A 16,042-nucleotide genomic window follows, 5' to 3' on the forward strand; every position below is an offset into this window, starting at 1 on the left:
AGCGCTGCGGGGAACTGCGTTTCCACTTCTAATAACTAATTAACTAATCACGTCCTTTTGTGTGCTGGTCAGAAGAGCGGCTGTAAATACTCGTAGCACTATCACAAAAAACGCATCTTTACAATAAAACCTTGTCTGTTATTTTATCATTTAAAATGGGTTTGACTCAGCGCAGCTTGAAAACCTGTTGAGCTAAAGCACACCCATCTTGTGGTTTCATAGAGATTTCGGACAACTCAGTCTGAGAGTGGAGTGCTTCGGAAGGCTCTGAAAAGCAGCCCATTTCGAAGACGAGGTGCAAGAACTTGTTTGGTGCAGTAAGTGGGGAGCTCTGCTAAAGGTCCCACGCTGGGTTCGTATCGACCCTCCATTTCTGCACTCCTGTCCAAAAGTCAAACTCTGCAGAGGCTTCCACAAATGTCACAGTCAAGTTCAGTTTGCATTAGCAAGAGTGTCACGAGGCAGAGGAGATTCTGGGAGCTCTGCAAACATTGTGCTGCCGCCGCGTTTACCATTAAACCCGGCGCCTCTGCAGAGATACCGGTCGTGCCTTGAACACTGCGGTCTCCGCATGAATCCCAAAATTTGACTCTAGTACAGCTGATGCCTGAGTGTTAAATTGCTCCAGCGGCTTCTGTCTGAGTTAACAGAGAATCGGTGGACACTGAGAGATGTGGCTTCACAGTGCAATCTGTTGTGCTGGGCTTTGTGGCAGCAACATATCCATTAAAACTTCGGCTCAAGGGAAACTGGACGATCCATCCATCTCCCGTGTTTCACCTTACCTAGGCATCACCGGCCGACTATAACGGAGCTCACGAAGCTACTGGCTGTTTGAAAATGAGTCACCGCTTCGTTGTGCAAGAAACGTGGACCAGGAGTTGGAGGAATGTGGAGCAGCGGACGCATAAAGAGTCGCGCCGAGTACACAGATGTACACAGATGAAGAGGACGCATGCGTTAAGTGCATTCAAACAGGCTAAAAGCATGTGACACATAAAATATTAAGAATATTCTGTAAAATATGACACATTCACCAACTAAGCAGGCTGCAGAGGGAATTGAACATAACACACGCATAGAAGGAGGCCGTGCTTCTCCTACTTGGCTGTCATGAATGTAGGTCTGCCAAACTGAGCAACAACACACAGAAAAAGCCACCGAAAGTGTTACGTAAGTTTAGGATTCTCTGCAATTTCAACCTTTAAGTCGCTGCACAGGCGGCTATTTAAATTGCATCAGTTCCTCTGATGTAAATGTGTATAGCCTTCAACTCCCTTAGAGCTTTTAGTCATTTATTTTGATTAGGGCTGTATTTATAAGATAAGTCTCTTAAGTAAGTCGCCTGGGAAGATTGGTTGGCGAGGGTGGTGGTGGGGGAACAAAATGAAGTCTGTTTGATGATTATACATTTCGAAAAATATCTTGCTTGTCAATTAATTAGGCGCTTCCTGGGTATGTGTGCCCCTCTTTTCATTTAGTGGGCCCGGCTCTCGGCGGACAAATACCCGCGGTGCATCCATTGTATGTCTAAGCTGTTACACACATCTCCGGCAGCTGGGGAGCCGAGAATAAAGATCCTTCAAAGGCAGACAGTTTTCAAGAGCTAGCCTCTGTTTTCATGTGCCGGGCTGATTCCTTAAAGCAGCACATGTGGCCGCTTGAAGGCTTTTCCTCCGCCGGTGCCTCGTTTGCAGACACAAACAGGAACTGCAGAACGATGCGGACATGAAACGATAGGTAGGACTGAGAGGACGGAGCTTGAAGTGACGCTTCCATTATTTCTGCCTCTCACAGCGCAACAATACGCGCAGGAGGCCTCTCTTGTTGTGGCGACTGTGGCTGGGTGAGCGGTGACTGTTGTCGTGAGGATACTTCAACTTTTGTGGCGGATCAAAAGCATTTCTAACTTAAAAAAACGACTGTATGAATTAGAGTCATGAACGCATCCTCCAGCTTTTCAGGTCCCACACATGTCGTCTGTATCCATAAGACATGGATTATCTGCTAATTCTATATTGTATTTCTGTATAAAGGTCCGATCAGGCCAGGATTTAAAATGCTGAGATTTCACAGTTAAATAGACTCATTCCAGCTAGCTGTTCCCGCCTCAGTCGTTATGCTAAGCTAAGCTAACTGGCTGCTGGCTTGAAAGGTGACGTTGATCTTCTCACCTCACATTTGGCAGGAAACTGAATAAGCGTATTTCTGAAATGTCGTGCTACAGATAGTTTTAGATGTGGCAGAGACACTGTACTCAATTAAATGTCAGTGTGCCGCCGAAAAAGCTTCGACTTAGCTCAGTATTGTTATGTTTTGTGTTTTTTGAAAAAGCTGTTCTTGTCATTTCTTGTCATCCTTTAATGACAGACTAAATTACTGTAACCTGGATGTTATCGGGGGGAAAAACTATCAGGAACGCAGAGCCGCGATCAATGCACCGGTTTTGGTATTAATAGAAATTGCCTTCCAGATCTCTTACCTGAGCTGACAAAACTTCATGGCGGTAACATTGGTGAATTATTGTTTTAAAAGATCCTCTCCAACGCAGTCACTCAGCGCCGTGTTTTCTTATTTTTTTCCGGCGTGACAGTTTTCACATTTGTATTCAGTCCAATCTGTCAAAATATTCTGTACCGCAAATACTGCCTGCGATGTCACAGTGATCTTAAGCAGGTTTTTGTTCTCCTCAGAGGTGGTGAGTCACATTGCATTTGGCGACGTCTCTCGCTTGCACAGTTGAGTTTACTGTCTGGTTTCCAGCGAAAGGGAAAAAAAATGTCAGCGTGCGACAACTCTTCGACTCAGACCCATATTTCCTCGGCTCCATATGTGGGAATCTTGTCATGTTCATTCCTCCACAGCGTCATGAACACTCTGGAAAGAGTTGATGCTTTGGAAAAAAAAAATGTTTCGCCACTTTATTGTCATAATAGAGAATGCCTACAAGCATCAACAGCAGAATATAACACACATCTTTCTATCCTCAGGTCCCGGCTAGAGATAAATGTCAATATTTTGATATTCAGTATATCAATATTTTACAGCCACTGCTTGTGATTATCTCCCTCAAACCTTCCACAAGGTTAGCATCCACAGCATGACTAGGATCTCTCTTAAATTCATGTGGCATCTTAAAAAGAAAATTAAAGACCTAAAATTGTTTTGGCTCTGCCTGTTTTTCCCCTGTGACCTAAAACAGAACACTGGCATCCAGGCATGTTGTCTTTCATCATTAAACTGTCTCTCAAAGACTCCTGGGAGCCTCCTAGAGCACAGAAAGGAACCTTGTATTTTTGCAACATCAAGCGCACACTGTTCAGTCTTCATGTCTGCTGGGAGGTGCATATTAGAGTCATGGACTTGAGCTGAAATGATCTTTCAAAATCACTCTCTCCGTCTCACGCACACAGACACACACTCGCACGTACACACACGCTTTTGTTGTCGCCTCATGCATTAATGCAGGTGCTACCCAAGGTCTTATAAGTGTATAGATCTTTGACCTTGTTTTCTGTCCCTCTCTGCTTCCATTATGTGCTTGTAGATCAAAGACACACTGGGAGCACCAGGCAGTCCTGCAGGTGAAGATCCTCACTTAAAGGCAGTTGACAGAGGTAAGATATTAAACCTCCTCCCTGTCGTCTCTCTTTGCCCCAAAGTTCTTGCCCATGAAGCTACGTTACATGCCTGTGTGTGCGAAACATCAGTGCGTGCATGAGTTTGTTTACAGCACAAATTTTATTAATGCCCAAAGTTTACTTCGGCTTTGACCTCTAGAGGTTTATGTGCGTCTGTTTGTTGTTGTTTTTAGCCTTATGCTAGTTTCATATGATTGAATCAAGTTCCCCACGATTGATCAGCCAGAATGAGTGTTTAGAGAATTTGCAGTGCTTTCTTCCAAATAAAGGCGAAGGATCGAACACAAATGCCTGAATGGCAATACCTAGTCCACCTAAGGGAACGTAAAGGCCAAGCGCTCAAAGATAATGGTGACGTTTGGGAGGAAGAATTCCACAAACATTCTGCTAGAGGCATATTCTGACTGTGCAGAACAATGTGATTATCACAATTACAATCAAAATTAACAATGTGATGTTTGTTTGCAAGCTGGGTAACAATTAAGGTTGCATTAACTTGGAATAGCAACAGACAACAAAACGAGACGAGTAACCGGCGTTTGACCAGGCGGTTTGAGCTTCGCACAACAGAGCAGAGATGTTTTGAGTCAGTCAGAATGATTCGTGAACTATTAAATGCGAGTGATTGTAATGCTTTTGCATGCTCATTTATCTGTCGTTAACCAGAGCAAAAAAAATGGTTTGATTCATCTGTGGTTTTTGAATTCCTCCATCATGTAGGTCGACCAGACAAATCCACAATATCTTTTTTTTATGTGATTAAAACATATTTCAAAGATGAAAATGAGATTTAGTATTTAGTGTGAGTGTATGTAAGCTTATGAGAAAATGACACTACTTCTCACTTCGACAATTTCCTAATGAGTTTTTAGTATCAATCGCTAATTTGGAGTCTTCTTCAATGCAGCGTGATGTTGATTTAGTAAATTATGGTTCCATGTAGAGTAAAATAGATGTTAAAAAAACGGTTAGCTTCAGGGTGCTTCAGAAGCCTTCAGAGCCTTTAGATATATATAGGAGGGTTCAGACAATTACCACAGTTGATTAATTATTGCTGTGTATCAGTTTTGGGACATTTGATCTCCCCTAGACTCTTCTTTAAACCACAGTTTATGGTGTTGAAATGTGCTGGCAGAGGAGTGGAAGGGAACTCTACGGCAAATATAGCCATCCAGAAATATTCAGTTGCTTGAATAGAGGCATACCTAGAAGCCTGGCTATTGTCTGAAAATAACAAAGAGATTATCCATGCATAAGAGAGCTTTGTTTACCATGCATCTCTTCCTTTGGCCATACTTCCAAACAGATCCAAGCGTGCTGCACTCGGTGTCGATGTGTGCTAGATGCAGAGGGCTGTTTGCGTGTCTCGTGTTTTGTTTTTTTTTATTATTTTTTTATTTTCAAGGTGAGGCAGCTAGTTTATTCCCCCTTCACACCGCGAGCATATTATCCCGCTCCAGCTGCTGCGAGGAGACAGGCCCAGGTATTTATGGCTAGCATAAAAAGTGTGTGCATTCCCTGTCACCCTACAGCTCGAGATTTACAGCACATTTGACAAACACACTGAATAAAAAAAAAAAAAAAAAAGGAGGGTGTTCAATTTGTATAGGAGTTTAGAGCCTGTCTGGTGAGCGTGCTCCCGATGGATTCAGCTGTTAGTACATGTGTGTGCGCATGTGTCTGGCTGTCTATGTACGCCTCCCGCTGCGTGAGAATGTGTCGATCTGTCTGCCTGTCTGTGTGCGTACGCGCATGTGTGTGTGTGCGTGCGTGCCTGTGTGTGTTTTTGTGTGCATGAGCGAGTGTGTGCACACCGAGCCCGCCTGCTCTGAAACACCAGCAACAGATAACAGATGGTCCCCCTGCATTAGAAGTGTTTTATTTCCCTGCGGAAGCCAGATATGTCAAAAATAAGCATGTGCAACATTAGTCATTTGGAATATTCATGCCCCTGCCGTCCGATGGTTTCCTTTTCACAGCCAAAATACCAGCAGCCCAATTCTCCTAAGGAAGTGAGGGGAATAAGGGGGAGAGGGGAAAAAGCAGTCATCAGCTGAACTGATAGAGGGCGGAAAGGCTGAGGCCTATATGCAGCATTAATGGAGAATTTTTTTTCTTTAGCATGCCAGGGCTGTAATTAAAACGGGGGCTTCAGTGTGTAGATGTGTTCATATTAAGATCCACATCCTCCAACCCCATTAGACACAGCGATGTGAATATGCACACATGTCCATATGCCTGCCTGGCTGTGCGCACACACACACACACAAAATACTAATTTGCACCCACGTCGGATCACCTCATCCAGAAGATCCGGCTTCCTTAGCATTCCTTCATAGACTCATCTTTGGGAGTCCTCCTCCTCCTCCTCCTACTCCTCCACCTCCTCTCCTCTCCCTTTCCACTACTTATCTCCCCATTTCTCCTCTCCACCTCCATCTCTTCAACTATCTCAATTCTCTGTGGCTTCGCTCGCTTTAATCTCCACCTCCTCTCCTCCCAGGCTTTCTACTCCCCCCATCTCCCACCATTGAGCGTGGCTGCCATCCTTGTCCTTGGTGGCGGACATGGGCATGCATCATTATCAGGCCTGATTAACTGTCCACGTAGTTGGCAGCCTGGGCTCCACCAGGGGCCAATGGCATGGTTTTTTTTCACTACCGCCGAAAACATGAATTTTGAGCAGCACTTTCTCACTCGCCTTGGTCCCTCATGATCAGGGTTAATTCGTGGCAGCATGCGTGAATGGTGTAGAGGGAAGAGAGGAGGAAGAAAAAGGAGGAGGAAAAGCTACCAAACAGTAGTGCGCTGCTTATCGCAGAAATGCAATATGATTTATTCAGGAATATGCAAATCCAACAATCACTCTGCCTTGTTTACCGAAGGGACCTGCTGATTCAGAGTCTGAAAGAGAGTGAGAGAGAGAGGGGGGAGAGAAACAATCCCAATCACAGAAGCCAACACACAGTGCATGCACTAAGACAGCCACCAGCAACCAAACCAGTGGTTTTTCCTTAGAATCATGAAATGAAGGGTGTCGGACAATTTCTCGGTTGTTTCACAGCTTCAGAAAGCTTCAAATTTATTCTGCTTAAGCCGGATTGTTGACATAAAGAGTGAAGGGTTATATGCAGTGCACGTCTTTATGGTATGGCCATAGAGTAATGCTTACAAAGCACTGTAGGGAGCACTTGGATTCATTAACACCATCATAGTGATTACACATAAGGACTCTTGTGGTCGGTATGTAAAGGATATGGTGTGAATATGAAAGACTGTCAAATTCTGAAAGCTGGGATTAAGTCTGGTGACACTTCATACTCATCATTAATAAGTGGTCAAATTAAAGCTAAATAAACTTTACTTAATAGTTATTTTGCAATTATCAAACAATTAAATACTTGTAAAACATTTATTGTGCAATTGTAAATATTTATGAACATCAGAGTTTCACCTCTAGATTAGGTTCATATGCTTCACTGTTCAGAAACATCAGTTTTCTTATACTGTATAGTGCTGCAGCTCTGTATTCCCCCTTCTGTCTGAAACACTCTGCTCCTGTCTCTTTAAGCCCCCCCGATACCCAGTCACCTCTCATTGGTCAGCCCACACATGCCTGACCCAGCACTGCTAACGACAACAAAAGCAGTTGTGCTAAATCAATTCCTTGGTGCAAAACTAGCCACTAGGCATGAAATTATTCAAATGAGTGACTCTGTGACGCAGTGTGACGTCACAGAATTAAAGGCGGGACTGCTGGTGAGGCGTTTCAGGAGCGGTGTTTTCTGTGGGAGAGAGGAGCTTTTTAACTTTTAGACTTTAAGATCTTTTACATGCACAGGGACAAATATAAAACAGTGAAAGAAAGGAAAACAAGCTCACAAAAGCAGAACAGGTCCCCTTAATAAATGGTTAATAAAGCATTTTATTGTTTGTTATCTGCAGTTTCATCATTCATGTTTTCACCTTTTATTTATGATAGTTATCAGTGTAACTAATGGTTCCTACTACAAATTCACACTTTTTCCATATTAGACTACATCACCTATCATTTAAGAAGATCATGTGTCTGGCATTGCACTCACACCGGCCGTGGCATTTAAGTATAATGATAAGTAACAGCATGGTATATTTACAAGGCCGTGACAAAAGCATTAGCATACTAATTATGTTAAGACTTACAGGTTAATGTTTCTATAATGCTCGGGGTCTGTTTTCCATCCTCGGGGTCGAACAGTCAAGCCAACGAGTAAATATCACCGACACCTTTCTCAAAACATGCGAGTGTTTTGCTTTAGTCTCGCAATGAGAACATATGTGTTTAGGTCTACGTATAAATATGAGCTCTCTGTTGCTCCATGTTGGTGCCTTATTCTGTCGTTACCTGCGTGTCAGCCATGTGAGTCAGTGTTCCATTTCGACTTGACAGCCTGCTTAACGACTTCATTATCACGTTACCTTTGCTGTAGTCATGCCTCATTTGCATCATCATGTTCTGAGTTAAATACTCATCTACACCTGCTGCAGAGAAGCATTTGTTGAACCTGCTCGGCTTTGTCTGCTTGTAAGGGATAGACGCTTTTTGTCACTGTTTTGTGAGACGCCGGAGTTACATTAACTTGCGGATACTTGTCTCACATACGGTCGGATCACTGGATGGTGTGCAAAGAAATCCAAGGTGTTGTAAGCTGATAAGAGCGTTTGCCGTGCTATGAAGGGCTACGGGGCAATCCAGTGATTGTTTGACTAACATGTATGAATCAGTATCTTTGAAGCAGCTTTCAGCACCAGTAGATAAGCTACTGTATTGCTATGCTGCTTGCCTAAAGTAAAAAAAGAGTAAAGATTTTCTCTAGCCACAGGAGATCTGATATTCGAGGTGCTGGTGCAAAAAGAGAATGTGTGCTTTAAAAAATGTACAAAGACGGTCATGTACTGTGAATAAATGTAATATACCGTGTGCAAACCGTCTGGCGTTGAAGGGAAAGACTTGAATTTGATGAGAAGTCGAGGTGAGGAGCAGCTGATTCCAACTGTATTCTATTTGCAGACATGCTTTTTTCTTGAGGTGCACAGTCTTGCATGTCACATTCAATTTCTGCTCTTCATCTTTCTTTGGCTCGGAGAAAAGGGGTGTGAGTTTGCAGCCATTTCCTGACTCTCTGCTGCGAGCCCAATTAGCGCTGTTGTACAGAATTGATTTCTCCGCACTGTATTGCATGTACTTTTCCAGGTGAGTCCCGACAGCCAGGCGCGAGTGTGTGGAAGACAACAATTATCCCCTCTAGCAGAATCTCTGAGGCCGCACAAAAGAGAGCAGAGCTCGGAAAATTGATCTCTTCAGGCTCGCGAGTCGTCATGCGGATGAGCAGACAAGAGGCAACCACAACTGGGTGATAGCTTTAAAGTCAAAACCCAGTAATTACATTCTTAAAACTTAGATTCCCCCCCGCTTATTCTCATTGTAACATGGAGCACTGAGACCTAGCCTGTGGATAAGAGATAATAAATAGAAAGTATAATACAGCATCAGTCTGGGTCTTTTGGACCAGGTTCACATCAGTGTAAAATTGCCTGAAATGGGCAATTTGCTGCTGTTTTTTCTTTTTTTAGCTGTATGCCATTTGCAGCGGTCATGCTCATGAACTGGCTTGTAGCATTCAAGCACAGGAAGTCATAGCAAAAACGAGAACAGCAGAATGGAAACGGTAAAAAGTGAACCAGGTGGACATTAATAATAGCTGTTATATAGATTGTCTTCGGTGTGGGTTTTGGATTTATGGATGCTGAGCGTGAGATGTTCTGGCGTTTTAAGGCCATGAACTTGACTGCTTGAGGCAAAGTAAATACTGGTGGAATGATATTATTGTCCAGATATGATGCTTTGGTTGAAATATTAAGATATTAAGTCGCCGTACTGCATGTCTCACTTCTCAGGACAAACCTCACTGAGTAGATCTTAAAGAGCATCTCTCCTTTTTTTTTATCTTGGTGACATTATAACTGTTACACTTTCAGAGGTTCTTTATTCAAATAGTGCACAGATGCCCTGCAGGTATGTCCGGCCTCTCCATCAGCTTTAATCTTTGATGAGCAGAATGCTTTGTTTATCTTCTGCACCATCAGTCGTTTGGAGGATGTGGACTGTGCGTGATTTCTTTTGATATGTGAAGGCATTTTTTAAAAGGCTCACTGGTGTGCTTTATTTTATATGCTTGATTTGAATAAATTTATTTTTTTTTTTTACGAAGAAACACTGTCTAGGGTTGTTCTGAGATGGTTTCCAATCATTAGAACCGGCACTAAAGGATAGTAAAAGACAGCAATTAGCTGTAGCTGTCCGGCCTCCGTCTTCACATCACATTTGACAGGTGTACTCCTCACAGTGTCTTCAGTTTTACATGTAGGTATTTAATGTATTATGACAGTAGCTTAATTCTTGGTAGAAAACATTGGCAGACTCTGCCACATTTGAATTTGTTTGTGTTTGTGTAGAGGGGCGAGACTTTGATTGCTGCTCATTGCTTTTGAAAGTGAAAATCTCTATGGGTGGAGGGAATCTTTTTAGACTGGCTGCAATGTTAACAGCTGTCTTGAATTGTAAGCAGATTACTTATTAAACTGAGCATCACATTTACTGATTTATACCCTCAAATTTTCTACACTCGCAGTGTTTTCGATATCGTCACGCTCATCTCCTTTCCCATCTTTGTCCTGCAATTTAACTGTCTGCAAGATTTGATTTTTTTTTTTATTTCCCTAGGAATGTATGTCATATCAACAACGGGATGCTCATCTGCCGGAGTCGTGCGCCCCTCCACCATGCTATTTTTGCCACACACATGTTGCCTGAGAGGTCAGCAGCGTAGCAGGGTTCTTACTAGGTTGAATTGCTCGGAGGCAGAAGTTAATTTCCAACTCAACAGAGATAAATGACTTTGCTTTGACCTGCTCGCTGGCACAACAAAGACTTTGTGCTTTTCTAGGAGACGGGCGCAGCAAATACGTGTAATTTGAAAGCAGCTGTTTATTATTTTGCAGTATGAAATGATTTGATAACAATGATTAGCCCGTGTTTTGGCTGTGTGATTTTCTGCTGAGTGCAGATTAAAACTACTTAGTTCTTTGTTTTGCACCAAGTCAGCTCTGCACAGAGCAGAAAGGCACCGAACACAACAGACAAAGAAAAGCAGTTTACATGCACACAAATACTTAAATCTTATCAAAGCTGTGCTCCCAGCTATTGAAATGTTATGGAATGTAGATTTACCCATAGCTCAGTGTTTGATCCTAATGCTAGTAAGCATATACAGATTGATATTTTTGAGCTGGTAAGTTTGGGAGGGTCGTCTGTGTTGGCTCACTGGAACCTACATTTGTAGGTGTTGTACTGACAGTTTATGCTGCACAGTGCAGTTGTATGTTGTGCAGTAACTGTTAGACAGCTAGCGAGCGATATTGCTGTAGTGTGAATGTCTGTCTACTAAGTCGATCCCCCCTAGGTTAGCTACTGTTTCATTCTTGTGGGCACATTTTCAGTTTACAGTAACAGAGATAAAACCCCCATTTTTACATGCAGTGTACCACTCATACTCTCATTTTTTAATTATGAAATCCAATACTTGTCAAGTCTGCCGTGTCTCGTGCCATGAGTGGACGATGGGAAACAAGAGCGTCACTTATTAATAAGGCTGTTTCATTGTTACATGTATTATTAAATCGCGATGTGTTCAGGGCCTTTGTGTCCAAGGTTTTTATGACATTTTAACATCATTTGTATTCTCAAATATGTTTCTCACACCAGCTGTATGCTGTATCTATCAAACATGCTCAGAGAGTGTAAATGATAATGCAGAGTTTAATTAAAACACTGTATTTATCTCAGTGTTCTGTCTGTTTGGAAGGGCAGTTTTTGTTTGGTCGTCAGCGTCTTTTATAGTTATTCATGAGCCCTTTTAAAAGAAGGGCCATCTCCTCCATGAAGCTATCCCTAATGTTATTATAATTTTCACTCCAGGTGTGAGCATAGTTTTGCTGAAGACCTCTTTTTATGGGGGGGTCAAGAGTTGGTTTGTGTAGTTCAATTCTTGGTTTGAACCATAGTTCTGTACAGGCAAAATAAGAATTCACAAGAAATGATTCAAAGTGGTTTTCTACAACAAGGTTGTGTCGTGACAGAACACAGGAGAACATTCAGCGCCATTAAATCTGCCAAATTTACATGCAAGCTAGGGGGAGAAAAAAATACCAACTGAATTCCATTTCCTTCAAGGCTTATTTCACTTGATTTTAGTTTCAATGTCGGAGTCACTTTTGAATATTTTTAGGCCTAACTTCGCCCAGTCTCATTTCAGACACACATTGCTGCACTGAAATATTTAAAGTCAGCTCCTTGGTAAGAATAAGTGGGTGCAGGATTTGACCATTTAATATTTTCTTCTCAGTTTGAGTTGATATGCTGTGATTGTTTTGGACTCCCGGTGCTACTGAAGCAGGTCCAGTCCTCACCATTTGCAATTGTAACTAACAATTCCTGTGGCCGAACCGAGCTTAAAGTGGGCCCAGGGGCGAAATTGACTCCCTCGGTCTTCCCAGCATACATTGTGATTGCACCCTGCTCGGCCATCAAATACAGCAAACACATGCAAGTTGGTTATATTTTGCCTAGAGCCCCAGAAACTAACCAACTCTCTTTTAGTGTGATACACATTTTCCCAGGTTTGCATGTGTTGTTCTCTACAATTAAAGACAATTGTGTGCTGGGATGTTGACTCTTTTCAAGCAGCGTATCATTTAAGGTGTTAAAGTTCTTAAAACTGCAGTAGCTGCAGAATCAGGTGTGGACAAAAAGCAACTCTCAAGATCAGGTAATGATACAGCACCTGCCTTAAGGCCGTTGGAATTTCAGCTGATACTTTGCTTTAACGGCGCATATTCCCAAATAAATATGCAATGCAATGAATCAAATTACCACGAGCCAAATGACACAGAGTAAACCTGAGGCTCCGGGGGCCCCTGGGGGTCTGAGAGCTAGGACAGTTGCTTACTTTTCCTGGTCGGTAAGCCAGCCTCGCAGACTGCAAGCATAAACATGAGCCAGTATTTCTGGTGAAAATAACATCTAAAGCGGTAAATGTGAAATATTAATCCAAGGATTTTTCCATTTTCACATCCCCGGTGGAATTACCCCTTTTATACATAACCCTGGTGCATCCTCAGAGCATATTGTGAAGGCCTGTTATCTGATATGCTGGACTCTTGGATGTGCCTGGCTATATTTAACTCAGAGGTTATTCATGCTGCAGCTGACCATGATGCTCTCAATTATCACCGTGTGTTCTCCCCCACTGCCCCCCATGCTGCTTTAGCACTTATTAGGGGCGCACACTCGAGGCTCACCCACACAGTTCACCTTCAGCCCACATTTGGCAAGTAATGAGCCTGACGGAGGAGACGGCATTAGACACATTTCCTGCCAGAGATCATCGAGGGGTGACCCTGGTGAAAGCCAGTCTGGTGGTCTGTATTGATTTGCGACTCTCCAATGGTAGCATTGGTCAAAAGATCGGCATTATTCACTTACTGATTGACCTCATTTCCTCCAGGCTGTTGTGGATTACTCCATGCCGTATGATAAATGTTTAGCCTACTAAGCAAAAGCTCTGCAGACTGGAGAGCTGATAGCATTGTGGCACCTACAGACAACAGCAATAGCAACAACCTCTCAAGTTCATTGCATGTCACGTTGTGTGAGATCAGTTTGATTCAGTCTCCATGCAGTCTGTACTTCATGCATTTTCTACCACGCTGATATTCAGCCTGACTATCCCAGGCTTTCGAGTTCTGTTACAATCCATCCTGGCAGCAGCCGACAGGAAGGCAGTTCAAGAAACTGAAATTCTGCTGTCCCATGTTGCTTTGAGAAACTCGGCTATTGGCAGATCTGCTTATCATTAGATGTGCCTGTCAGATTTTATTGGAACTCGCGCTCACTGAAGAATTAAAGAATTCAAGCATAGCACATCATGGAGACAGGTGGTTGCCAGCCTTGTAATGATACATAAAAAACATAAGTTGTCTCCCACACTGGATTGGTGTTAATTGCAGGGGTACACTTGGAGCTACAGGCTTGGCTGTGGATTCACTGAGGAGACGCTGACCACACCAAGACGGAGCACTCTCCTTTGTGCTGCTGTAGCTACGTTAGCTCCGATTTCCATTCTCAGTTGTTTAAATTGGTTTCTATACAATGCAAAAGCTGCAGTCTTGTGTTCTCAAGAGACTTTATGGTCGTTCATACACAGAAAAACTTTCATGAGGAAGCATGAGAGCAGCAGAAATGCTCAGCCATGGGATTTACCTGTCAGCTGCACTTAAGCATGTGGGATAACATACGCTCGGCGCTGTGATGGTGAAATAAGGGCTGACACGCCTTTCGTGTGATCCTCGGTCACTGACGGCTTCATGTATGTCAGCGCCTCGCAGCTAAGTAGAAAATAAACTTGCATTAAACGATGGCTGGATGGATGTCTGTTTTTGAAGCACAGGCATCAGCGTCTTGGAAATCATTTTTCATGTCAGCTTATCACAGGCAAATATTTGATATGTAAGCCAACATTTCATGAAACGCTCACTTCTTTGCTCGCCTCATGCCTTTGCTTTGCCATTTCATACATCACTTTTCTGCATGGTAGGAGTGCAAATTAAATTATTATATCTTGTGAGATTGCAGAGCTATATTTGACAGAGTTCAATAGAGGTCTGAGTGTATCATGAAAGGAAGTCACTATTTCTTCCTACAATGCACAACTCATTAGTGTGGATAATTGAAACCTTACCAAGTGATTAAGCCTAAAGATGTTTGCAAGAGTGTCAGTATTCTTGCATTTAACTGAAAAACTCCCGTAATGTCTCTCCACGAGTGAGAAAATGAACAATCTCATCTCACCTAACAAGGAACAAAATGTAGCGCTGTATTAACATTTGAAATCTGCAGTTCCTCCCTCAGTTTCATACCGCCGTGTCTGAAAGTACAGAGCAGAGTTTGGGGATTTAACTAAGCACAAGAACTCGGCTCAATTCCCAAAGCATCCGCCAACCACCCAACTGCACAGCACTTTTGGAAAAATAGACACACAGGTAACTGATTTCTCCACTGACAATGCAACAGAAGAAAAGCTTGCTCTATCATTCCAACCATCTGGAAGTCTGGCTCAGACTTGAGGCTGATGTGTAACTTTTAATTGGAGAGACAGTGGTGGGAGGCAGAAGAGTAGGAAGGAATGATCCCAGTGGATCGACAGGCAGTGCCTGCTGCCAGATGGACAACCTGAGTTTGCTGGAGTGCACAGCATTTCATTCTCGGGCCAATATGATGTGTGTTCTTTTTTACAAAGAGCTTGTTGGAGAGTTGCAGTTTGGCCCAAGATATCTCAAGTGCTGCAAAATGCTGCCGTTTCCAGAGGACAGAATTCAGGAAGCAACAGTGCTTGGATTGTATTTTTGAGAGTTTAACAACAGACTATTTCCAATCTCCATCTACTTCCCCCCTCATAGCAGCTATCTAAGCTAGGTGATCCAGTTCAAAAATTCACTGAGCTTTTACATGATAAAATATAAAATGTTTGCAAACAGAAAATATGTCTTAATTGTTTCAAATTGATTTCAAGATCAGATACCTAATTAATTGTTTGCCAATAACAGAGCCAATATAAATAAGCTGGTGAAAAAAAGTGGGCATTTAGCAGCTAAAGAGCCAAATAATTCCCTCTGGAGTTGATGGAGACCAAAAATAGAGCTAAAAGAGAATAGATATTGGAATTGTATCCATCAGTTTGACAGAAACAAGAAATGATGCTCCTGGACATGTAAGTATGCAACTGTTTGCTTACATTTTGTAATATCATTTGATAATATGTCAGTGATGTTCTGTTAACCTGTTTCTGCTGCCTCCAAGTGGAAACAAATCAAACAGTTATTGCAAGTTGGTGGGAAAATAGTTGTGGGAAATGTTTTACATTTATTTATCAATCTCAAGGTGGAAACTGGAGTCAGGACTTATTCACCCTTGCTTAGCCTGCTAACACCTCTAAAGCTTAACAGTTAATCACAGCGAGGTTGCCAGGTTTGGTACCATTATGTCAAAACCTGTGTGCACTGACCGCATTCTGCAACCTGCACAAATTGTTGCCCCGGGATTAAACGTTCTATGTGATCTCAGTAGGGACGATCCCTTTTCACTTTTAATGGTGCCAGGCTCCAGTCGTTGCTAACACCCTCCATACACAATGCACAGACAGAAAACAAACAAATGTCTCAAAATGTAAGAATATCTGATAGAACCTTTGAATGTTTTCAGGTTGGCTTGGATGCACCACCAGCACGGTGGTGTGTAGCTTTTC

The 16,042-nt window shown here is 42.7% G+C and overlaps 1 protein-coding gene across 3 annotated transcripts in view; it reads left to right on the forward strand.

Moving 5' to 3' along the window:
* The window catches only part of LOC119027764 (glucosidase 2 subunit beta-like), a 119,721-nt gene that overhangs the window by 47,910 nt on the left and 55,769 nt on the right, over positions 1 to 16,042 (forward strand). For all 3 annotated transcript variants that reach the window (XM_037113200.1, XM_037113201.1, XM_037113199.1), the window contains exon 10: positions 3,548 to 3,617. In XM_037113200.1, coding sequence (XP_036969095.1) covers positions 3,548 to 3,617 — 70 coding nt within the window. The remainder of the gene's footprint in view (positions 1 to 3,547; positions 3,618 to 16,042) is intronic.

Source organism: Acanthopagrus latus, chromosome 10 (genome assembly GCF_904848185.1).
Source record: "Acanthopagrus latus isolate v.2019 chromosome 10, fAcaLat1.1, whole genome shotgun sequence".
Classification (NCBI taxonomy): Eukaryota; Metazoa; Chordata; class Actinopteri; order Spariformes; family Sparidae; genus Acanthopagrus; species Acanthopagrus latus.